The sequence below is a fragment of the Ptychodera flava genome, chromosome 6 (genome assembly GCF_041260155.1).
Source record: "Ptychodera flava strain L36383 chromosome 6, AS_Pfla_20210202, whole genome shotgun sequence".
In the NCBI taxonomy this organism is placed as follows: Eukaryota; Metazoa; Hemichordata; class Enteropneusta; family Ptychoderidae; genus Ptychodera; species Ptychodera flava.
The window spans coordinates 14,632,027-14,658,447 of NC_091933.1; the positions used below are offsets into that span (position 1 = coordinate 14,632,027).

The following is a 26,421-nucleotide window of genomic DNA, read 5'->3' on the forward strand; positions in this document are numbered from 1 at the left end:
ATTGCATAATTAATGATTTTAGATAAAACGGATATACATTGACAACGACTGTACACAATTTGATGAGATTTTAATACTAGAAATATTGATCCCACCAAGATATATCAGCCGTGAAAGGTATTAAGGGAAGACATGAAAGATAATTGCTAATTTGCATATTAAATTTAATTAACTTTCCTAATTAGGGATATATATCTGAATTGACCCGATCAAAATTGACGAAACTTGGTATGTATATTGAAGATACTATGACTTAACATTATTGAAAGTCATCAAGCATTTTGAGTGAAGCCTATTCCTAATTTGCATATTTAATGAACTTTATATCTGAATTGACTGGACCAAAGTTGATGAAACTAGCTACATATATTAAAGTTACTATGATACAACATTCATTAAAGTCATTAAGCATTTTCACTTAAGCCAATCCCTAATTTGCATATTTAATACACTTTTGAAAAAGGGTATATATTTTTGAATTGACTCCACCAAAATTGATGAAACTTGCTATGTACATTGAAGATACTATGATACAACATTATTGAAAGTCATTAAACATTTTTACTTCAGCGAATTCCTAATTTAATGAGATCATTTTTGTCAATTCCTTATTTGCATATTTCATGAACTTTCCTAATTAGGGATATATACTTGGATTTACTTTATCAAAGTTGGCAAAATATGCTATGTACATTGATGATTATACCAGGTTAAAACAATATTGAAAGTCATTTCGCATTTTCATGTCAGCTAATTTATAAGGCCAAAGTAATTAAATTCTTTGTTTTGCGTCCCCACCGCGTAGGTTTTTAAGGTTTTCATGAAAAACACACACAATGTATTTGAATAGGAAATTTTAGGACATGACCGCTTAGCTTTTCTGAACTAAAATTTTGTTACAATTTTTTATTTGCCGCAATCAAATTACATTGTGTTAATTTTCTTGTGTGTGTTTTTCAGCCGCTTAGACGCGTACCTTTTCCCATTTAGAGTGGACGCAAAACAAAGAATTTAATTACTTTGGCCTAATTTGTATATCTAATGAGCTTTCACAGTTTGGCATATATAGCTTGAAGGACTTCACCAAAGGCAACTATGCTTGCTATATAAAGTGGCGATACAATGACAGCAGTCAAAGAAATTAGTATTTTTATTTCAGCTAATTACATATTTGTATACTTAATGACCTTTAAAATTAATCTGTGATGAATATTGTTCATGATGTTGATCATAACACTTTCAATGAAGTTGCAAACATGTGGCAAAGCTTCAAATTTACGCATAACTGCAATATATAATGAAACACGCGAGCATTTTCAGTTCATATCTTGTTGATTTATGTCGTTGAGAGAAATGGAGTGAATACTTGTAGACGTGATCAGCTGCGTACAAAATGTGACCAATTTAAATGTTAGGTTTCAGGCCTATACTTTGTCACTTGTTTGTCATAATCATATCATATGCATCGCCGTCATAAACATTAGTTCCCGGTCAGAGTGAGTATGGGATTGATAAGCTTACCTTTCAATATCCAGCGCGAGCGTTCCACCTTTTTCTCTTTGACAAATTTAATGAGAAACACTTCAAATGAAACAGGAGTCTACACTTTCAATGAAATAGGAGCAAAATGCAAAACATTAATGTTTTAAGTTCAAGCAAAATGTCACAGCTCCACTGCCTGTCATTTTTTTGGATCTATTTTCCATAATTTTCCTTCTGTGTGTGAATTGAAATACAATAACTTCTCTGCTCGCCAAAGTATTTCGGAAACGTCTACACGGTCAGCTTGTCAGTACAGTCCGTATGTATACGTGATGTCCCATGTTATTGCTGGCAAATGAATTTTACTGCGTTGTGTCGGCGTGGCCAATACTTGGTATTTCAATTGACGTACTCTTGGGAAACGAACAAGAAAGCAAAGTAATGATATTTACAGCTATTGTTCCTTTAAGGCCAATTATAGGGTCAAAACTGAAATATTTGCCAAAAGACTGTACAAGATATGTGCGAAAGATGTAAAGACGCATTTTCCTCTGTGGCGACACATTTGATTTATTGAAAAGGTAAATTGTTTTCGTCGACAGTAACGTTTTCACTTCAGGCAGTAGGTCATATATCCCCTATTTCTGTATAAGCTTTTAAGGTAGTATATATGTGCCTTGTAACGGAAAGATTTAATATTTGCTTGAAAGTTCTTCATGAAATACTTAAGCCACTCTCTTTTAGAATAAAGAATAACAATATAGGATCATTGAGCAAATTTTGTACCAGATGAAGAATTTACTGAAACTTTTCCTATAGTTGACATTTAAAATTGCTGTTATCCCTGTGTTAACTCTGAGGAGAAAAACAAAGTTTCGGGGTTTTTTTTCACAAAACAAGGGCATGATAACTGCATTTGCTCCACAACTCCCAAGTGAGACTATGTAAGCGCCAAACTAGAACAAATATTGTAAAAGTTCGAGTCCGCATATCTGTCTCGGAGGCACACACACCCGGGTCCGTGACATGCACACATTCTCTCCGTCAATTCCTAAGACAATACCAGCCATTTTAGTCACACAACAGAAATATCTCTACATATGAAAAAACACGTCAAAACAAATCGACGAGGATAATAGAGATGGAAGATAAACACTAAAATGTATCTCATTAAAACTTACTCTTCTCTTGTAATCACAGTGTTTTCTGACACAACACAGAAAACAAAATACAGAGTGTTGTCGTCCCTTGATTAAACTACGAGGATGTTTTCACTACAAGGGAGAGCACTTTTATTTATTTATTGGACACTTCGTATCGTCATTTAAGCTTAGCCTAAGAATTAGGTCACCTGTTGTCTTGCGCCTACACAACCGAAGTCGTCTTCATCAATTATTGATAGCGTAAATACGCTTACAAAATTGTCGGTGATATCAACGCGGCGAGGTGAGGCAAACCAATCACGTATGGTATTCATCGATACAATATATGGCACGGTGATGTATACGTGCTTTGTGAGTGTGCGTATTGTCATTAAATGTATATATGATGTAAGTTTAAAAGGGAGATATATAACCCGGAGACTAAGACTGCCTGACTGATTGGTTGTTATATTCCACTGTCTGGTTATCGAAATGTCAATTCGTGCAAATATAAATGGGTATTAGAGAGCCGTCATTCTTTACGGCCGTGTTTTGGGTCTTAGGAATCAGAAGGGGGTTCTCTCAAAATATTGAAAGCTACAATGGGGTTGCTCAGAATGTGGAGACGAAGAAGGGGGGCTACTCAATGTTTGGGGAAATGTACTGAAGCAGTTTAGGAAATTATACGACATTGTAGAAGAGAATAAAAAACAATAGATTATAAAATGGTATAATTTTATAAAAATATGTTACAGTTTGGTATGTATTTATGAATACCAAGATATATTAACTATCATTATTAAATGAGTAATTTTTCAGTATTTTCTAGTAAAATATAGGTACACTTAACTGATTAGAAACATCTACTCTCCATTCTACAGGGTATTGATTATTTGAGAGAATGACAAAATATACAAAACATTGGACTACCTCGATAACAAACCTATCTTTTATTGCAGAAAATAATTTGTCATAACCAAAAACACCTGAGCAATAGAGATTTCTTGTATCTTTCAACCAAATGTAAATTTAATCTCTACACGATTTGTTTTGTTTTCTTTGTCTTGTTTATTTTCTTTGTTCTCTTTGACACAAGTTTTGGCAATCTCTTGAATAAGCACGATATTGCAGAAACAAAGTTTTGATACCCTTATAAGAAAAAAGGAAAGCTCTAAGCAGATATAATTTTTAGTGCACAGGATCTAGGACAAAACTGAAGTGTTGTGAATTCATCCTTTACAATCACAGAAACATATATATTTTAATTGACATTAGTTCAATTGCCATTTTGACATTTAACCATGCCGCAGTCCGGCTTTTCATTAGAAGCCGGCAGGCGGAGAAATTGCACGGCTGGTGAGGTCATTTCTCCGGCTGTAAATACTGGCTCTGACTGTTGGTCCATTAATATCGTTTACAGAAATGTAAGATTTTGCAAATGACACAATAAAATCGCAGGTTTCCCTATCCTTCATATTCTTTGATCTGCAATCTCCTGCAGACTGAGCAGTGTGTACAAGTATGGTACAAAATGTATTGTCGTTGTTTGATTGTTGAATATTGTGGCTAAAACACTGATAAAACGAAAATGTAATAAAAATACGAGTGTTAATGTCATTTTCAAACAGTTTTACCTGGTGCAAAATAAATTGAAACACCTCTCAGATTGCACCATTACATATATCAATTTCTCAAAATTTTCACTGCCACATAGGGGGCACCCCCTCTCGTGCTCTCCCCTTTGCGCTGTTCCATGTCATTTTCTAACAGTTTTGCTCAAGTTAAAAACAAATTGAAACACCTCTCAGATTGCACCTGACTGCACCATTGCACACATCAATTTCTCAAAAATGTCCAACCCCAAACCCCCTAGGCCGTAAATAATGACAGCTCCCTTATGCCGGTTCTACACCTGATTTGTGATCACCAATAAAACCCCTGCTCAGCCCTTGCCGCTCTGGAATCTGGTCGTCGAGGTACTGCCCATCCGCTCCTCTGCGCGTGCGTGAGGATTGATCGACGTTTCAGTGACTATACGGTAGCGTCTTTTCTCAGCTTGGTTGAACTATTCCCATGACATCAGAAAGCCTCTGAAGGACAGGTTGAGAAGTCTTAAGATGCCGGCGTACAACAGAAGGAACCTTGCCATCTATAGAAGACACGCTGAATACCGACAAATAAACATCGCGTACGCTTTGTCAGAGGTTTGGTCTCAGTACCGGTGTGTTATAACATGATAAAAGTTAACCCAGGCCTAAATTTTACAAGGCCCACCTCGAAGTGAAATGACATGTCCGTATGGTGGTGATAACACAGCTAATTTTCCAAGGATTTTTTTCCATGTGTACGCTTCTTCTATTTAAGTTCATGTGTGCGGTTCTTTTATTTACGTTCAGTGTTTTGGTCACGTAGTATCAAAAATTGAGTGTTTGTGTGTTTGAAAACTGTAGGCCTTAAATGCACGCAATATTTTCGCTACTTGTCTCGGAAATTGAAATGCAGCGATAATTACCATGACAACATTTTAGCGACCAATTCTAGTTTTTTCGAGATCGTATCTTCTCAGTATTGATTAAAAATGAATAGCGATAGCGTCTTATCTCTGTAATTGATATATTTTGCAAAGTCCATAATGGCATGTCAGTTTTATGCGATAGCAACACATTTCCGCGTGGAGCCACCGTTGATAAAACGTTTACATGAGCCGCCATATATAGGCACTTTCGCATATGTAATATGCACGTATACATGGCGATGCTTCAATTCAATTAGGGTTATAGGTTTTCACTTTCGGATAAGCTTGGGAGACAATGGACACTCGCCAGCACGAGATAAGCTTGCTTCAGATATTGCTGACAGTCACTGATGGTAGACAGTAGAGTTTGCAATCGCCCTCCCAAATCACGTTATAGCAGCCTGAAAAATCCGAACAACAAGGTTGTCACAGATATACCGCGACGCGACGCACTCGTAGAATGTTTATTAGAAATGAGCCTTAGACCTAAAATACGCGGCGTTATCGAGAAATCTTATTAATTGATAATGGTGCTCCTTATCTCAATGATAAATCTAATGTGATCGTTGCTAGGTGACGGCCAACTTAAGATACGTTCCTTTTGAGTCCGCTATAACGCATGAGGCAACCTTTTCTTGCCGTCTTTTCAAAATACCCACCTCAGCGTTAATACGATAGCCAATATTGGTAGTCCATTATCTACCCCAGTTTATAAAATCTAGGGGGAAAATGCAACCGTTTAATTTCGTATATGTGCGGTGTCTCTTCAATGTAACCAGACGTCTGCACAAGTATGCTCTAAGCCGTTTTTCTTGCATGGAAAAGACAATGGCGTTCTATTCATATCGTTGTAGAAGCAATTTCCATTCCGTGGCAAACATTGCAATGATCTCGCCCAGAGATACAACAAAATGATACCATCATTAGTCGCAACAAAAGCGGGGGTTTTAAAGTGTCTTCGGAATTTTCCAACATTTTTCGGTTGAATTTTAGTAACATGGTACATGTTTAAATGGCGTACCTAACATATACATAGTAGGCAGTGTAAATCTTGCATTGTCGTGTTCTTCTGTTCTGCAATATTTATTTCTCCCTAAGAATAACTGTATATCATTTCATACCGAATAAGTATATGTTTTTTTGTATTTTCATCGATGAATAGTTCCTGTATGATTCGTCAAGACTTAAATTCGAAGAGTCGGAAAATAGTTGACAAATTGATTTTAATGATGGATTCATTCACCTAACAAACACTAGGTTATTTATTCATTTGTATTGTCTACACCTTCACTGTAAAAAGAGCATGTCATCATATTGCCGGCAAATATTGAAAGCACTAGCAATTGAAAGGTATATCTTTCATTACACTTGAAGATCTGAGTAAACTAAATGGACATTTCGACGAAATATACAAGGATCCGCTTAGAGCTCTGACGATCTCGGTTTGGCTTCAAAGGGCACGCGACTGGGCATTCGCATTAATTCTGTCCTTCATACGTTAAGAGAGCCTTTCACTTTTTAAATATTTCTTATTTTTCCCTCAAGAAAAGAAGTACTGTGACCATACACAAAGACAAATCTATCCTTGTAAATCAAAGACGTCAATTCTGGCAATTTTCGGACCCCTGATAAAGAGCCTCCCAGTTTCAATAACTCTATTCGCTGACGTCATTGAGGGTGATTGTTGTCTAATGAAGGCAATCAGATGAAGCAATTACCTCAAATTATGTCGGTGCAAGCTCGGTCACTAATAGCCTCGATGCCAGGGTGAAACAGATCATATAAGAACAAAAGTCAGTTTGTGCAACTCTCTAGGCTGACCAAAACACAGGCGGAGATTACCGAAGATGGCCGTATATGAAGTTTCTGCGAAAGATCGGCATCGATCGTTGAACTAACAGTGTTTTGACTGATGAAGTACACAAGGACAAAATGCAGGTAGCTGCAAGATCGTGCGAAAAAAAACGTTTAGACTTTACGTGAATTCTGAGAATTAAACCAATACCGAGACTGATATTGATCAACTGGCAACCTGTGAGCATCTTATGTCGTAACGATCCCCTTACAGTTTTGCTGGCTGTAATCTCCTGTTACAGTTTTGTTCGATTCTCAGAACAATGGCCAGCTCCAGGTGTCGCGTCACTGTGCTGTATAGTGTTCTACGTCAGCGCATGATTTCTCGCCATCACGACCTCCCAGGAGTATTGAAGAGTATTAACTTCTTACATATCACAATCTTGCTATTTGAAGATTTAACTTCAAACATTATTCGTCAGGGTCACGTCAAAATGCTAACTTTAGTTGCCTAGAGTAACTCTCTCGCTTATCGCCCATGAAAAATTCATTTTGTATTTCAGTGCCTCATCAAGTCGAAATACGTAGGCGCGGTTTTGCATGACGGACGCTATGTTCAGGGATCAAAACGTTTGAGATAAACACCTTTCCATTGTCTGAGCGACTCTCAAAGATACGATCTCGTGTTTTATGCTGGCAACCTTTCTTCTAAAATTACCTCCCGTACACATGTACGTATATTCTAGAGTAGGTTTAGTAATGTTGTTTCTCTTGCTTTTTACTAAGTGTTCGGGACAATCCAAGCACGAATATTCATCGAGACAAAATTCTAATCTGTTCACTATCAAATGAAGTTCCGTTCAAATAGCAGAAAGTGCGTTTAAGAACACGCAGCACAAAAAAAAAAACAAAAAAAAAAAAAAAACTAAAAAAACCCCACATTACTGTATAGCTGACCTTCATGCATGAAGTTTAATAGAGTGAATTTGACCACAAAATGTAGTTACATATGAAGTGAGAGAAGGCAGTTATATTGCACGATGAGTGGAGACAAGCGATGAATTTCAATTATACCCGGATTACTTCCGACGAAAGAATCGTACCTGGATTCATATATCGTATCTGTTACTTCGCATTGTTCGATCAAGTGGTAAACTCGAGAACATCATCTAGTAGAGTAAACAAACACATCCACATCAAATTAGATTCATCAAATTGAAATTCATCGCTTGGCTTCACTCATAACAGGCACCTAATATACTTGTTGTGTTCTCATTTTTAGCTCACGTGTTCACACGTGGGCTAATGTCATAGCCATGTCTGTCTGTCTGTCCGTGTGTGTGTGTGTTAGTGTGTGTGTGTGTGTCTGTCTGTCTGTCTGTTTACACGATAACTCAAAAACGCCTGAACAGATTCAAGTAAGATTTGGTACACAGGTACCATATGCTACTTGCAAGAACTGATTCGATTTTGATTAGTGTGGCTTGCATATTAATGAAGTTATGCGATATCATTTTTTCCCGTACAATGGTTTCCCTACGGAGACGGTAATGAAAGTGTAGACATATATCAAGAAATACTGCACAAAATTTCATGAAACTTTTCTCTTATGACAATCTCAGAACATTATGATGATACTGTGAGTGTCATATCAACTATCTGCTCATTTGCATATTTAATGAACTTTTGTTATTAGTGACATAACTCTGAAATTCCTGTACCAAACTTGATGATACGTTCAAAAATATTGATCTGATATATATCTAATTATACTAAGAAGCATTGGGTAGTGTCAAGTTAATAAATAGCTCATTTGCATATTTTATGAAGTTTTATAATTAGTCATATAACTCCGATATAACTGCACCAAATTTGATGCTGATATCTAACTGTGGTGTAAAGCACTTAGTAGTGTCAAGTTAATTAAGGGTTCATTTGCATATTTAATGAACTTTGAAATTAGGTACAATTAGGTATATAACTCTGAAATAACAGCGCCTAAGTCAGTGAAATCTGGTACAAATATTGATCTGATAAATATCTAGTTGTACTGACAAGCATTTGACAGTGTCAAGTTAACAAATAGCTCATTTGCATATTAAATACAGTTTTGTAATTAGTGATTTAACTCTGAGAGTACTGCGCTAAAGTTGATGAAACCTGCTACATATAATGATATAACAGATATCTGATTGTTCTTATTACACGCCTCACACGGATGTCGATTATATTGGTATGAATTAGGTTTATTGACAGGAATATTGAAAACATAATACGATTAATCCTCGTCAGAGATAGTTACTCTGGCGGTAGACCGTATACACGTCTAGTCTTAACTATCAGTAGTCTGTCTGCCACTCCGCGTCAGAGCTCAATTGAACTGCTGTACGAATATACGATGTCTGTCTATGTTCTTGTATTTTGTTTAGTGATTATCTTAATGAGGTCTGCAAATGTTGCGTAACATCTCCTTGCTCGTTGTTCTGTCGCTTTTAAATGAGACGGGTCAAAGGTACAATTGTTTTACACAACCTTATAACAGTCAAAAAGTATGCAGTAATTTATGTCATACTGTATGATTTCATGCGTCCAGTAGTGTCTAATAAATGTCAATACATGTCGAGTCATCATCAGTCAATTTCAATGCTTAAGTTTGTAATTTTGTCAAACTCAAAATCTGTACACGTCCTTCCTTCCATTCAGAGGTCACATTAGTAGGTCAGTTGTTGTGTTGAGTAAATGCTAAAATTTTCTAGTCTATTTACTGGATATCCAACACTCTGTGAAGCGTACTACTATATTAATGAACCTGTTGTAAAACACGTGAGCATATTCAGTTCATATCTGTTCTTTTAGGGAGCGTTCAGTTATCATGGCCGGGGGTGGGCCGGCAAAATCCAGGGGGGTCACCTCAAATTTGAAAACTGCGAAGGGGGGGGGTCATGTATTTTTCAAACAGCTCAGAGGGGGGGGGGGGGTCACTTAATTTTCATAAGTATCCGTCCCGTCAAAAAGCAGTTTCAGTGTTCAGAAATATTCTGGGAGATATAATTGATTCGTTGCATGATTTCATTCTCTGAAGTTATTCACCTGTAAATCTGAACAAAAGTATAATTATCTGTCACATGAACATCTTGACTTGACAACTCTGAGGCTTGTCTTATTATAAATCAAGCTCACTGCACTGAGGGCGATAAACAATTCCTATTACTTACATATGAGAGATATAGCAAGTTTTGTCAGGGAAATTATTTAACAGTTACCTGTACTGAGACTACTAGTACCATGAAAAGTTAAATAATACTTTTAGGTGAAATTCCAATATCATAATTATTGTCCACATCTGAACTTTTAAATACCCTATTTGAATCAAGTACATTTGTATCAATTATCAAACACCTATAAAAGCACAAATTAATTTAGTTTAGCATTGTAAAAAAATTACTCCTAGTTTTCTCATAGACTCCAATGTATAGTGAATCAACATTTCGGTGAAATTCCAAAATCCAATTTCTTGCACACATATCAACCTTTAACCATCCTAGGCTAACTAAGTACTTTAAAATGAATTATCAAATGTCTATAAATACACAGATTTTGATAGTTTTGTATTGGAAAAAAATTATACATTTTCCTCATAGACTCCCATGTACAGTGAATCTACATTTTGGTATAATTCCAAAATCCAATTTCTGGCGAACACATCCATTCGTTACCACCCTAATCTAATCAAGTACATTGATATCAATAATCGAGAGTACATGAATACATGGGTTTACCTATTTTTGTATTGGAAGAAAAATCATTCATACTTTCCTCATAGACTCCCATGTATAGTGGATGAACATTTTCAGTGAAGTTCCATAATCATATTTCTTGTACACATAATATGCACCTTTAACCATCATATTCTAATCAAGTAAAATTATGTTAATTATTGAACATCTGTATATGCACAAGTAAAATTATTCACAATTTTATTTTCACAATTTTATTTGACTCCCATGTTTAGTGGATGAACATTTTTGGTGAAATTCTAAGGTCAAACTTTTTGTCTACATGCCAGTTGTAACAACCCTATTTCATTTAAGTACATTTATGTAAATTATCAAATATCTGTAAATGCATAGATATAGTTTTGCATTGAAAAAGTATTACATAGATTTCTCATACATGTATGAGAAAATATATGTATACCATGTATGGTGAATCAACATTATCAACAGCTGATTTTTAATTAAATCCAAATATCAAAATTTTGTTCACACACGCTTGCGCAAAAATATTGCGATCCACCAGTAATTTCTGTCCAACCCCTTTGAGGGGTAATTTCAAAATTATAGCAAGTCAGAAGGGGAAATCTGAGAATTAACACCTTTTGAGTTTTGTAAGGAAGGTCATTTGAAAAAATCTAAGCTCTTTTTGGGGGGATTCTATTGCTCCATACCCCCGAGGTGTTTGTGTGTGCAGCTTTACTCAACCAATGTGGGGGGGGGGGTGTCATGAAATTTTTGTCATCTTGAAAGGGGGGTCATCAATTTTTTGGTACAATGGGTAGGGGGGGTTCACTTATTTTGACTGATGCGCAGGAAGAATTTGCCGGCCCACCCCCGGCCATAACAACTGAACGCTCCCTTATTTTCACTGCTTTGCATCCGTGCATGGAGCAGTGTATCCCGACCTGGAAAGATACCCCAAAGTGTTGGTGTGTGTATGTATGTATGTATATATGTATGTATGTATGTATGTATGTATGTATGTATGTATGTATGTATGTATGTATGTATGCATGTATGTATGTATACAGGTAGGTAGGTAGGTAGGTAGATAGATATAGATATAGATATAGATATTATATATTATTGCCTGAATACATGGATTTATGTGCCCGAGAGCAGGTGACAATTTGCCCGACGCCAGGAGGGCAAATTGTCTCCTGCTGCGAGGGCACATAAACCCATGTATTCAGGCAATAATATTTTTATTAAATGCCTTTCACAGGTAACGTTATATGACATTTAGTTACATGCAGGGCATTTTCAAACAATTTTACCATTATCGAGCAGCATCAAACAGATTTTAACGAAAGTCAAAATAGCAGTGCGCGCACTGATATTTTACATCTAGCGTTAAGCGTCTACTTTGACATCGAAAACGTCGAAGGGCTTCACCGGACCGGGTAACCATGGAAACCGGTCAGTACATCGTTCACACGCCCGCTAACTCCCCGGATGTTCCTATTCAAATCAATGCACATATTTACACTAACGCCGAGGCATGTTATAAAGATATGTATTTCGGTAGTATTACCGATGTTCAGTGATATTATTAGAGCTCTGTCACACCTTACGCGTCATGGAAATGCAAATTTGCTGATAATATAATTTCTCATATGTACGACAGATATGTCATCAAATCATTCATTTACTGTGATATCTATAAGCTGGGGGAAGCAGAGATCTACTGACTTCCAAGTAAGCATGTTTCAGTGAACAGCACGGCACGAGTTGTTGCTAACATGAAACAAAAATATTCGAAATAATTTGAAAGATAGCGAATTTGTCCCTTTTATTTGCAGTAGACTACCACGAGGTTCAAAACACGAAACTGTTCCACAGTACCTGACTGCTAAGGGCGATTATTAGTGCGGTTTTCGCTGAGAGCAGATTTGAGGAGAGTTGGCGACACTAGTGGTCACGATAGCTCTTAGATCTGTTCCGCTGAAAGTCACTGACGAGTACACTGTTTCTGATCGGGGGAGAGTTTCGGATTCTCCACAAAGATTCAACCATGTATCACTACTACGATTTTAAAGATTAAACGACGTCAGAAATGTGTGTGTATCAGTCTGCGCTTGCCGTAATATTAAATACAAAAGTAGAAAAGGAAGAAAAAAAGTTGGTATGGTTAAGTAGGCCATGTCTGACGCTCACAGCGCCTATCATCTCTAAACCCCGGGCTAGTAATGCTTTTTACCGATGCTAAACTGCGATATCTGTTCCGTCGAATGCTTTGCATATATGGAGCCTTTGGGCTCCGAAACAAAGTGTCATAGAACATCTGGTGAAATTTCAAAAGATAGGCCTGCAGTAAGTTGCAGGATAAATTTGATTCGATGGCAATATCTATTTGAGAGCAATAAAAAGTAAGTGAACGATAGGATGAAATAAGGCAACGACATATCGCCGCAACTTAATAAGGAGTACTAGTTGAGAGTAATAAAATTTTAAAGGGATCAGCCGTACTTTTCAAGTAATGGGGCAATTTTACAATAGTAATAATCAACCACAGCGGTGTAACAATTACACTGGCGGCACATAAATCAGGCAAGCCCCATAAACCATCGTAGAACAGTATTGTCCCTGTCAAAAATTATTAGATTGCCGATGTGTTGTTGAACCATACCGTCCTATGGTGTTTGGATATGTTGATAACTTACGTATATCACCACGCTGACTCGGTTGTACTCATCGGGACAGCTATAGTCTTTGACAAATGGTGTTTGCGCGTGCGCATTCATCATGTAACTCTGTCTTTATTCTCCCATGATGCTATTTACTGCCACCATTAAAAAACCTGTCTGGGATTGGTCTTGTGTCTATGTCACATTGTATATCATTGCAATGATCCCACCATTGAAAAATCGACAATAAATCCGTCCATTGGATCGTCCATGATCTCACTGTTGAAACTGATGTCATGTCATTCCCCAGCGCTGAGCTCATCGTTTGCTGTAGGGACAGTAAATGTACCTTTTGAGTACTAATGTGCAGCGTCTTGGAAGCTGTTGTCCAATTGGTTGGCTGAATCTTACCGTTATCATTAAAATTATACACAATAGACTCCCTAAGTTGCTGTGAATAGTGACAATCGACCAGTCAGATATACCCTTCCGAGCCAGCTGCACATCAGGACACTTTTGACGATACTATCATATCATTCTCTTTGTTCCTAAACACATGTTGCACGTTTTCTTCTGGGGTCAAAGGTCGAAATACGTAGTGTTAACATTGCAAGCACAGCACATTGTACACAATATGCATTTTTATCATTGGCCAGTGAATTTTTGCCCTCTACCAAAATGCAGTTGTGAAAAATAGCATTGGGCATTACAACTGGATGTGTTGGAAAGTTTGACACTAGACATATCTGTATGATTTTAGGAGTACAACAAGGCACTGTATTCTAATCAGAAGGGAAAAATACTGGGAAATGCATCGAAAGTTTTATTATAAGAATTTCTTATTTTGATTTAACCCATCAAGTCAGTTCTTGAACGTACTCCCAAAATCACCTTCTGCAAAAAAGAGTGCTCGAGCCATTCAATTTTTATCCAACAATTTTTTATATATATTTCTGTCAGTGAATGATAAATTAGTGCTCATGAAAATAAGCGAAATAAAGACCAAGTCACCACATTAGTTTTTGGGTTATTAGCCATTAAAAGACTGGCATTCTTCTCTTGTGATTTTGTAAGTTATTAAAGTTGCTAAAACTGGGTTTCATCATGTGCTGTCTATTCTGGATTTTAACAAAGGCTCTAGTGATTCCAATCATCATTGTATTTGTTTATCAAAACCTATTACCTGCACCATATCATAGATAATTTATAAATCATCCATGTTGTACGTTTTATGTTTGCAGGAACAAAAACTGAAATATTTCAAATAATTTGATATTTTCTGTGTTTACACTTCAAAATTAACTAATTTTAAGAATTGTCGTATTTCTCCACCGAGCTTTGTTTTTCTGTGTTTTTCTTTTATTTGCATATATTGATGCTTACTTGTTGTGTAATATATTGAGGAAAACATTGGGGTCACCAGACTATTTTTTGCGTAACACCAAGAAATGTACACCACTGTGCAACCCTTCCCATCGATTTTTCATTCGAGAGATTTAAATTATCATTGGTTTTTCATATTATCTAAAAGGGAATGACAATTTTTTTATGCTGAACTCATCTTATCAGCTGCAAATATCATTCTACAATCCTGAGACAGGAAAATTCCCTGTGAAATTGCAACCAAATACATTACTTGTACGCAGTCTTCTTTAAAGACTGGAGAAATTACCCATGATGCATTGCAACATGCCATGCATTCCTGAGAGGAAAGCTTCTTTACATACTGGACGGAGAGTTCGTAAGTTTTAAGGCACAACGACGAATACCTTTTAATTTAGATGATCAAAATTAGTCAATATAGTGCGCAGGAGCACTTTGAACGGTCCCTATTGATCTCTTCTGATAGCATTATACTTCTGATGATATATCGAGTGGCTCGACCACCCTTAATGCAAAATAAAGTACACCCATTGCAACAATATTCAGTTATGTTTACCAACAAGGTAGCGCAGTGTACGAAACAGGGAAGTAACAAATATTAGCGAATAACTGTTGTACTTCACAATAACAGCATTTTTTTATCTATTGGTATTTGTTTCGTACTCCAACATTTGTATCAACAAGGCAGCAGTGGGTTAATTGAGAGTCCGTGTTTATTCTTGTGCTTGCTGAAGTCTTTTTAACAGTAAATAAATGAATATTTCGAGTGGACAGCGCATAACTTGAAGGAGCTTGGGGAAATGAATATAAGTCATTCTTTAAAACCCCAAGATCTAACTACAGTGTTGTGATCTGATCTTGCCTATTCAAAATTAAAATTAAATATATTTGCGATCTTACCAACGTTTACATCATATATGCGCATGTCCAAAGTTAACGATGAAAATGTTAACGAAGCCATCATTTACTACTGATTTCGACATACTGGACACACTGTAACATTTCTCTATGTTTCATCGCCATGTTCCTCTTCCCGTTGGAATCCACAGAAAGATGCTCAATGGGTACTGGCAAAAGCCGGCGAAGTTGAGGAAGGAGTCTTGAAGCCTGAATTAGCAGCCTGTGTAAAGAGACTGTGGCTGGACAGCGGTATACAGTCTTGCGTGCAGAGGGCAAGGGAATACCAACTGAACGATTCCACTGTTTACTATCTTAATTCCATTGACCGTTTGGCGACACCTGACTACATTCCCACTCAGCAAGATGTTCTCAAGAGCCGAGTTAGAACCACAGGCATAGTGGAGACATACTTTGAATTTAGGAAACTACATTTTAAGTAAGTTGGTCATCTGATATGGTTTTAGCTAGTAATGCTGTATCTGTTAATTATAATACACCTGCTAGGGTGAATGTAGACCCAGAACTAATTTTTCCCGTTTTGATTTACCGGCAATTCCTCCTTTTCAGAATGGTAGACGTAGGGGGTCAAAGGTCGCAGAGGAAGAAGTGGATTCACTGCTTCGAAGACGTCACTGCTATCATCTTTTGCGTGGCACTCAGCGAATATGACCTGGTTTTGGCCGAAGACGAAGAAATGGTAGGCAGCTTAATTCATTCTTGTGGCTCTTTAGTGCACGATTCGGAACTGATGGACGATAGGTTTGATAAATGGACAAAAGTTGAATAAAGTCACGGATGACTGAGTGGACGAATGGTTAAATGGATTTACGCATGTGTGACTCTCCGCTTGAATGTCTGTAGAACAGCTGCATGATAGCAGTGACTGACTTTCAAATGGTATATTATGCTCTGAACACAAAGTAATATCGTTGTACATCATTGGTTACTTATATTACGAGCATAAACAAAGAGACGACTCATATCGGCATAAATGTATCACAGTGCCAATGAGGACAGGACTCTCAGTCCGCCCTTTATGTCCAATCCAAGTTATAATATTGTTTCGTCACATCATCCCGTGAGATCGATAAGAGTACAAGCTTTAAAATTTGCTTTCCAATTTAATAATAGAATAAATCCCATAACTCCAGAGAAACGCAGTCACATTTTGTTCACAAGCAAATGTTAAACTGTCTACTGGGAGGAGACCGAGACAGAATAATTTGTATGTATGTATGTATGTATGTATGTATGTATGTATGTATGTATGTATGTATGTATGTATGTATGTATGTATGTATGTATGTATGTATACAAAACAGTTATTTCAGTAACCCAAGTTTCGTGTACTTCAGCAATAATCAGATATGCATTTATGATGAATAGATATCATATATCAACGTAAAATCTAACATTTAATATTGCTGACCCCTTGACAACGGCGTCCGTATCATTCAATCTCTTGGGTAAGTCGAACGGAAATTAATAGCCCGAAGGTGAAAGCAAAACACATTTCCTCTTTAATAATGATGAAAAGTGATATGATCAAGTGACAATAAAGTTATCAAGGTATAAATCCAACTTTTTACTGGGGCATTATTCCTTGTAACGCTGTGATTGTTAGATGGTACCTACTTGTGTGTTCTCCACTTTCAAGTTACTTAAGCGGGCCGTGGCTTCCTATGTCAGTCTGTAGGTAGGTAGGTGGGTAGGTAGGTAGGTCCGTAGGTAGGTAGGTCTGTATAGGTAAGTCTGTAGGTAGGTAGGTCGGTAGGTAGATAGGTAGGTAGGTAGGTAGGTAGGTAGGCAGGCAGGTAGGTAGGTATACCTATCTGTCTGTAATTACCTGAAGTAATCCCTATAGGGATTACTTGCCACGAAAGAATCATCCCTGGATTCATATATCGTATCCGTTAGCTTACTTCGCATTGTTCGACCTGGTGGTAAACTCGAGAACATCCTCTAGTAGAATATACTTGTTGTGTTCTCATTTTTTTAAAATTTTCACTGTTTTGAATCCGTGCATGGAGCAGTTTATCCCCAACTGGAAAGATACCCCTAAATGTTGGTGTATGTATGTATGTATGTATGTATGTATGTATGTATGTATGTATGTATGTATTATGCATGTATATGTATGTATACGCGCCCGTTTGTTTACTTCTGTGTCTATCTATCCAGTTGTCTGTTTTTCCTGCCTACCCGACGCGACTTTAGAACCATGGGCCTCACACCTTTCTACTGGATTGGCATTGATATGAATTATTTCAGACCTACACACATGGATTCGCAGCCATATTTATTTTAAAAGTAATGATACAGTCCTACAGATGATAGAGCTGATATTGCTTTGCGGAATGGCACCAATAATATCCACACTTTTGTATTATGAATAATAAGCGTCTGATTTAAGACGACTGACGTCAAGGAGAAACTATTTGGTAAACTTGGTTTGAATCGGGAAAATTCATTCCGTGGCCGAATGTCTTTGTCGATACAGCCAAGAAACTACACGTTTACCACGGCGCATGCTAAATCACCGTTGCCTTTAGCAGCTTCGGCTCCGACAACATCGGCATGCCGGTCTTTTCTCTTTGCAAACAAGTTGTGAAATAGGTTGGCGATATTCCTCTACATTATTGATATTCCCGCCAGCAACTCGAGGCATCGTGTCGACCATATTAGGGCAACCGCCGAGGTACCGAAATGGATGATCCGTGTGCATGCCAGTTTAATTGGGATGAGATGATATGAATAATGAATAATTCAACAGGCAAGGTCAGAATGCCGTGGTGTCCTTTATTTTCACGGTACTTTCGTCGTCATAGTGACCACTCTCCTGCGCAAATACAATATTTGGAAATTTGCGCACAAGGCTTCTGGTTTAATATCTACAGCTGGTCTAGATCTGATATGTGAGATGTAGAGAGAAGAAAATAAAAATAAAAAATAATTAAGCGCTCTTTTCATAACCTAACCCTGTAGCGTTTAGTCCAGTTTAGCATCGGAACTGCTTGCACGCTGATGACTGTAACCCTTCACAGTTATCAGCCTCTAGGCATGATCCTCAGAGAAGCCGGTAGCTAAAACCAGGTGAGGTTGTATACTAGAGTTGAAGTGCTTGTAAGACTCTTTCTTTTTCCTTCGTTTGTAGAATCGTATGCACGAATCCCGCAAATTGTTCGAGTCAACACTGAACAGTGGGTGGTTTGAAGATACGTCGTTCATTCTGTTTCTCAACAAGAAGGATATTTTCGAAGAGAAGATAGGACGTTCATCACTAACCATATGTTTCCCGGAATACACAGGTATGAAAACAGCCCCGTAACTTGTGTGTATGTCGGTTTATGTATGTGTGTGTCTGTGTGTGTGTGTGTGTACTTCGAATACATTTTCTGCGTTGAAAATTTTACGATGCAAATGAAATTGTGTTGGATGACATATTCGTCGACCATTAGTGCAGAGTCTTCGCGTTAAAAGTTGAATCATGATCGTTTTTACACCTGGGGCAAAAATGAGAGCGTTGGAATACAGTCTATGTGATACGGTGTGTTTTTTTTCTGTAAAAAGGTTTGAAATTGCTTCGACTAAATATGCATCTCATGGGAGCGTTTTCATCAGAAATGTGGCATTACCGATTATACAGCCGAGCGAATTCCTCGGAGCGCCTAAGCTGCTTATTTAGGAGTTGAAAGTATATCGAAAAATTCTATTTGCGATTTTTTGAATTTGTGGTTATTTTTCTCTTCATTAAATCTTTCACGAGACAATACATCACGAAGTCTCTACGTGCATTAAATTTTTTGAAGTAAAAACTCACTCTGGCTGCCAGATTGACGTATGTTTCGACACTTTGGGATAGCTCGTGTGAAAAAGTCAATTCTTGGAAGGGCAACACCGTGTCGTACTCATGTCGACACATGATCGAAATGACATGTGGGAGGCCCATTTCTTGTTTCTATTCTACGCATAACAATTAATCACACATTTGTAGACTAATCACCCGGACAACTGAATTACCAGGATATGTGTGTAATCTACTTCAGGATGGAATCTATAGTGCTAGCCGCTGCTATTTTTTAACGTCGGAAACCATTGCACAAAAATACCAGACTTCTGTTTTAGGTCAAACTCTGTATACGATATAATAGTACCACACTCTTTGCTTCTTTGCTCGTTCGACGATGTGATTTAGGCCGTTTTGTCTTCGATACTTTCCCGCTGGTTGCACTGTCATGGAGATTGGATATCCATGCCTGTCGCTTGAATCACGGAAAAAGTGTTTTTGTTCATCACAGTCTGTAAAGATATGAAAAGGGGATACTTTTCCTGAAAAAAGACTCTAAGTCAAAGAAGGGTTAGTGTACCTATCGACTCCAAATTCACAACAAAAGTAAAATTTGTGTCATATTTTCAGGAGTTCAAAGCGGGGCTCGAAATATATTAAGTTCGACATGTACTGCAACAACGCTAGATCACGCTTATGTGCTAACACCAAGTGCAAGATACGAGGTGGATTTGTAATCATTTATGCAAATTTTATTAATGAGCATTGTATCGATAGCAAATTTTATGGTAATGAATCCTTTTCAATGTGGAAAATTCATATACCTCATTGAAAGCAATCTCAATGCTCTAAGGCCTGAAAGCATTGATATGGGTGTAACTGAATTGTGATATTATCTCTACCTCCCCTAGATTTTGAAAATAAGGGGGACTTTGTCTTCCTCCCATTTTTTCAATATAAATGAAAAGTCCCGGAAAAGGATCGGCTTGCAATTTTGAAGAACGAGCATTGATACCCAGCCATACTGGGGGTAGCACCGGATACTTTTATGCCCTGAGCAACAGTCATGCCCAAGGCCGAATAATCCTGAATGAACAAAATAAGTAGACTGAGTCAAAATTACAGAATCCCGCTTCGCAATAATTGCAGTGCTACCCAAGGTCTCAGCTATAGGCAGCCGGTTTAATATCTCCAGGTTTGAAACCGCTATCAAGACGTTTCTTGATCAAATCGTTTCAAACATGATACTGGAATGAAAGATTCCGGCATGTATGAGCGCTCCTTCATCACTGACCCTTACTGCAACTGGCGGAGTACCCATATACGACAGAACCTTTCAGGCTTCAACATTATGCCTGCTGAGACCGTTCCCTCATATACCGCTTACAAACACGTAGCTCTGTTGTACCGTAATGCAGTGCACACATTTCGTAGGTAGAGAGCCCTTACCAACGCTTGCATGGTGTGCACAAACACGACAACAGTTCGGTATCACGCATACATCATTTATTTATGAAATACTTTTAACAAGCCATCCATTTCTTCTTTCTTCTGTGCCCGGATGCGCTGATTCATGGCCGGGAATAGATCTCGCTAATTTTGCTTGCTACTCCCACCAGGCAGCAACCACATTTAGTTGTCTCTGGGCAGATGCGCTGTCACAGAGTCTTCCCAGTGCGCTGACACAGGAACGCAGCTGTGTCGTATACATATCATCTAGTAGCCAATTTCGACTGGCTTAAATCATTTTGCCGATGTCTGTTGTTACCAAAAGGGATAGTATCTTGCATGACGATTTGCCTACATGATGGCATTATACGGAATCGATGGAACCAAATTACACGTCAAATCGCATGTCAGATGTCTAGTATTCACAAACTGTTGTAGGATATTGAAGTTTGCATGCAGCCCATCAAACCAGACTGCCAATCGTTCTGAATTTCAAATGGCTGACAAAATTCAATTCTTTCGTATTTTCATTGCAGGTCCCAATACCTACGACGACGCCAGTGAGTTCATCCAGGCAAAGTTCGAGGAATGCAATCTCAAACCTGACCGAGAAATTTACACACACTTCACATGTGCCACCGACACAAAAAATATCGAACATGTGTTCAATGACGTCACTGATATCATTATCAGAAGTTCACTGAAGGCCTGTCATCTAATTCAGTAAACACTCGCTAAATGGTTATAGATTTTCTACCCGTGCTCACAAGTGACGACCGATTGACAGATATGGAACTTTTATTAGAAAATCTCTGGCTATCTGATCAAATGAACGAAAAGTCGAGAACAGTCATAGAAAGCGAGAGCAAGAGAGTGATATCAGCGATACGCGACAGCCCTGTATGGCGTTGTAACGAGGATTTATCGCTGACAGTTTATATGGCAGTGGCTATCTAATTAAATACAGGAAGGGTGAAGGCGGTTGCAAAGGTCTCCATTGCGCATTCCTGTTGGACGATGTTCATTAATGAATTTACGGTTTTTATTTTCCAGATATATGTTCTTTTCGTAATATGTGCCATCGTATCTCCATGCCAACGCACTGCTATACTCGACAGCACTGGGAGATATTTTGAGTGGCATTAATACCATACCGAAAAACAGCAGAGACATCTCATTCACCAGAAAAACTACCCAATTGTTTCACTTTCTGTTAAAACCTCCATGGTTTGTGACTGAATTTATCTTGGTCTTTTCTGACATGACGGCTGACGATAGGAAACTGCTGCAGTGGTGCGTGACGTCATTGTTACTGAAATAAAAGGATTGTTTTTGGGGTATTATCCTGCAATTGTTCAATCACAGCGTGATATCAACCGTCTGGTGATGCTATCGATGGCTTCAAATCATCAATGAATCATCAAACATTTTTTTCTCCCAAGCAATTCATAGTTTTCTTTGAAAAATATTGATAATAATAACAATATACCATTAGTCATTATTGTTTCAAGTTTGGTGTGATAACGACATCGTATATGTAATGGTGAAAGTGTGCTCAATTTTCCTGTCGAAGGTCTATAATAAACTCCTCAAAATAGATCCTGTTCCGAAATGCTAGAGATTTTCTCTTTATTCTATGTGCGGCAACGACAAATGGTCAAGCAGCTTTATTCAATTGATATCTGTGTTGATCAGCCATTTTGAAACAAGCCTTTCGGTTTGACAATGGCACCTTACCCTCAAACATCTATCTTCACATTCATCGATAGAAGATAGATAGATAGATAGATAGATATTTAGATACATAGATACATACATAGATGCATAGATACATACATGCATACATACATACATGCATAGATACAAACATACATAGATACATAGATACATACATACATACATAAGATACATACATACATAAGATACATACATACATACATACATACATACATACATACATACATACATACATACATACATACATACATACATACATACATACATACATACATAAATATAAGATACATACATAAGATACATACATACATAAGATACACAGATACATACATATCAGATGTATGTAAAGACAATGGAAATTTTAGTTTTTCTAATTGATCTCGCAATCTTTGTGACGTGAACGCATAACATGTGCCTAAACATGTGTACAGACTTGAGTACGGTTGAATACAATTCCTCGAGCAATGCTCAACGGCCTAGATCAACGAAAGTGACGAACACAAGGAGAGACTAGGCCTTTTCTTACCCAACGCTCAGACCAAGAAACTTTTTGGGTGTCAGCCAAAAATGTGAAATGCTAGTCGTTCCAGTGTCGCTGATCCTAAAGAAATGACGTGACATGTTGCAAAACAGAACCCTCCCAGCACCTGCTGTTCGTGTATATCTTTTTTCGTTTTTCTCGTTGACGGGCGAATACACATTGCTTCTCGTTACTTTTTCCTTGCTATCGAAGTCGACGGGAGCCTATGCAAATCTAAGGTGCATAGACCTGCATAATAATCGGAACAAAATGGCAGGAATACCTCAAGAACCAATCCATTATTTTGTTATACGTTCATAACGATATTCATATCGTATTGAACTTATTGCAAAAGAACAAATGGCTTATAACTACACTATGTATAGTCGGTGGGTTTTGCATATTTAGGATTCATTTGTATGATGCGTTTATTGAAACGAAGGACCTGGAATCAAATTTAAATCTAAACACGCATACCGATTACTAATGGTTTGAAAACCATGCAGTTGATTAATTTTAATGGGAAGGACATGCATACTATGGTCGACAATTTGAACATAGTTAATGATTCTACGCGAGACTTAAGTACTTTATGTTAAAACAAAGTAACGGTATTTTAACGGGCCTATAAAACAAACTATATGCGTGTATTGTAAAATAGGTGACAATCGACTGAAGTCTTTTAAAACTAAGCAACACAAGCCCGCATTGTGCTTGCATACATTTAATAGATAATGGATGATTTCTTGTTGAACTTTTTTGGCGCCATAATTAATGCCTATGAGCATCACAGGTTAGTCCAAGAAAGAACAAGCTAATTTGTTCCCGGATTAATTTTTCAATATCCGATAGAATTCTCCAGAAATACGATCATATGGTATCAAACGTATGTCAGCTGAATGAGACAGTTGTCTGATTATGAATCTGCTAGCTTTTCCCAATTTATAGCGACCAGTCTCAAATATACTATCATTGGCGTGTAATCTGATACACTTCTCCATCGATAGACCCTGGCGTAATAATATTCAAATCGGTGTAGCTTTACTAATGTGTATAGTACATGTATGCATAATCAATTATCCGGTGAAAGGGTACGGTTCACAATGCACTGATGCTTTAGATCCAATCAAATACTGTGAAAAGATGGCGATGACGAAATACAATATCGAGTCTGTTGTCACCTTTGTACTTTCTTACTAATTTGCACAGTGATGGAAAGCAAATATAATCCTGTACAATCTTAAATGCAAGACGGCACGCCTTCACATGCCGGATACTCATTATCTTCCGGTGGTTAATATAGCGTTCGTTTTTGTTGGCCACTTTCAAAATCCGTGTCTCTTACCAAACATTGTTCAAAGTTTTAATACTCGATGAATTCCGTCCGGTAACGTAAGTTTCTGATTATGACTGATACATACGCGCTATAGCAACCTCTCTTTCTACCGGTGTAACATCAGGGTAACTTTGGTCACGTGATTGGCATCTTTCGAAACAGAAGGGGTAACTTTGAACTCTTCGAAGCTTAAAAAGGTCAGCTGCACAACTTATTCAGTCTACGTCGACAGTTGTAATCGTCACTGACATCCCGATTTACCGCATCTACCCACAGACAAATAGAAGAAACAGACTGGCAACGCGGCATGGCTTTTGTTCCATGGTCGCCTCGGTAGACTATGGCCTTTTCATATTAAAATGAGCTTCACAGGTGTTAGGTTTTTTTGAGACCTTTGTTCGTGGTTGATAATTGCACGAGATTATGCAAAAAGTACGACGGAATTGCATCGTGCTGCCAGTCGCGTAGCAACCATACTTACTTTGTGAGCTCTCAGAGCAGAAAACACTGCTTCACGCCAATCAAAACATACCACGCCCGCAGTTTCATAAAGACGTCCTTCAATGACCAACTTTAAATAGACGATATGACGGACCGTAAACCATTGAGTAAAACCAGACAGTATCGATAGAAGATTTTCAAATCTGGTTGAAACACACTCATTATATATTCATAAAAAATGTAAGAGGAATTTTTAAAATGGTAAAACTCACTTTCCCGTTTTGGCCAGCACGCCGATTCCACTCAGCACCACATGACAACAATAACACAAACGTTGCCGAACATACTTTCGCTTAAAAATTGGCGAAAATCCGGAAACTACCGAAGGGTGCATGGTCGGCACTCTTCGGAAAAGCGAGGCGAGAGCTACCTGAGGCGAGGCGAACATGGATGACTTACGTAACCGCTTCACGCCCTGAACATTACGCGTTGCGAGTCTGTTTCCATTTGTCTGTGATCTACCATAGTTTTAAGAGGGCCCCTTCATGCTGAGACCAAGAATCTTTGAAATGAACTCAACGGTCTTACTGAGGGAGGGTCGTCGAAACTGCTCTCAAGGTCGTATGGGACCCACACGACCAATGTAAACACTGTATCCAAGGTATGTTGGCGATTGATGCAGTTAAAACATGCTTGCCATCATGTGCATCTTTAAAATGTTGCAAAGTGATGCAGCTATAGATATCGTCCATGCACAGTCCCTCTAGAGGAACTGTGGTCCATGCAATGCATTCTCTGTGGTCAAGAAAGTCGAACATGTGGCACAGTTTCGACGACCTCCCTTTAGGTTGCCTTTCCCGTATGCAAAGACGAAGCCTTACGAAACCAAAAAAATCAGGGTTTAAGTAAAGTGTTCAAATGGAAGACAACTCCGCACACAGGATTCTAGCTCTTCCTTGATGAAATCACAGAAAGTCAGAAAGTTCTGCCAACGAGATATCGACATTGACAGTGAAGCTGACATTTCAGATCTCTTCGGGGGCTCACTCTTGAAAGGCCTCCGTAAAGTGACGCATTACCGAGACAGGTGGGCTGCAAATGTTTGTCTGTACAAATAATTGACATGCGCACAACTCTTGAGGCAACCGAAGCTCTGCAACTCGGTGTTCACCTTATTATACATTAGGCCTATAGCCCAAACATGGGACTATGAGAGTAGGTGACCATTTGCCCGACGTAAGGAGGGCAAATGGTCTCCTGCCCCGAGGGTACATAGTTCCTTGTTTGGGTTATAATGTTTTTTTATTACATGCCTCTTTTACACAGTTTTCACTCAAAATATTTAGTTTTATTGGCAAATGATAATCAAATGCTTTATTTCCATCTTAGGCGAAAATCTGTTAAAAATGGAACAATATTCATCATCGAATGGCGCATTGATATATTAAAGCTACTGTTATGCGGTTTATCAATTTTTTATGCACAAATTTTCCTAAAATCGGAATTCCTTGGCAAAACATGATATTTCAACA

General features: G+C 37.9%; 1 protein-coding gene across 1 annotated transcript in view; it reads left to right on the forward strand.

Annotated features, from left to right (window-relative positions):
* Window positions 1-22,467, forward strand: part of LOC139134932 (guanine nucleotide-binding protein G(i) subunit alpha-3-like) — a 58,529-nt gene extending 36,062 nt beyond the window's left edge. The window contains exons 4-7 of the mRNA XM_070702032.1: window positions 15,769-16,055; window positions 16,187-16,316; window positions 18,774-18,927; window positions 21,392-22,467. Of these exons, the coding sequence (XP_070558133.1) occupies window positions 15,769-16,055; window positions 16,187-16,316; window positions 18,774-18,927; window positions 21,392-21,582 (762 nt within the window). The 3' untranslated portion in view covers window positions 21,583-22,467. The remainder of the gene's footprint in view (window positions 1-15,768; window positions 16,056-16,186; window positions 16,317-18,773; window positions 18,928-21,391) is intronic.
* Window positions 22,468-26,421: the final 3,954 nt, after the last annotated feature.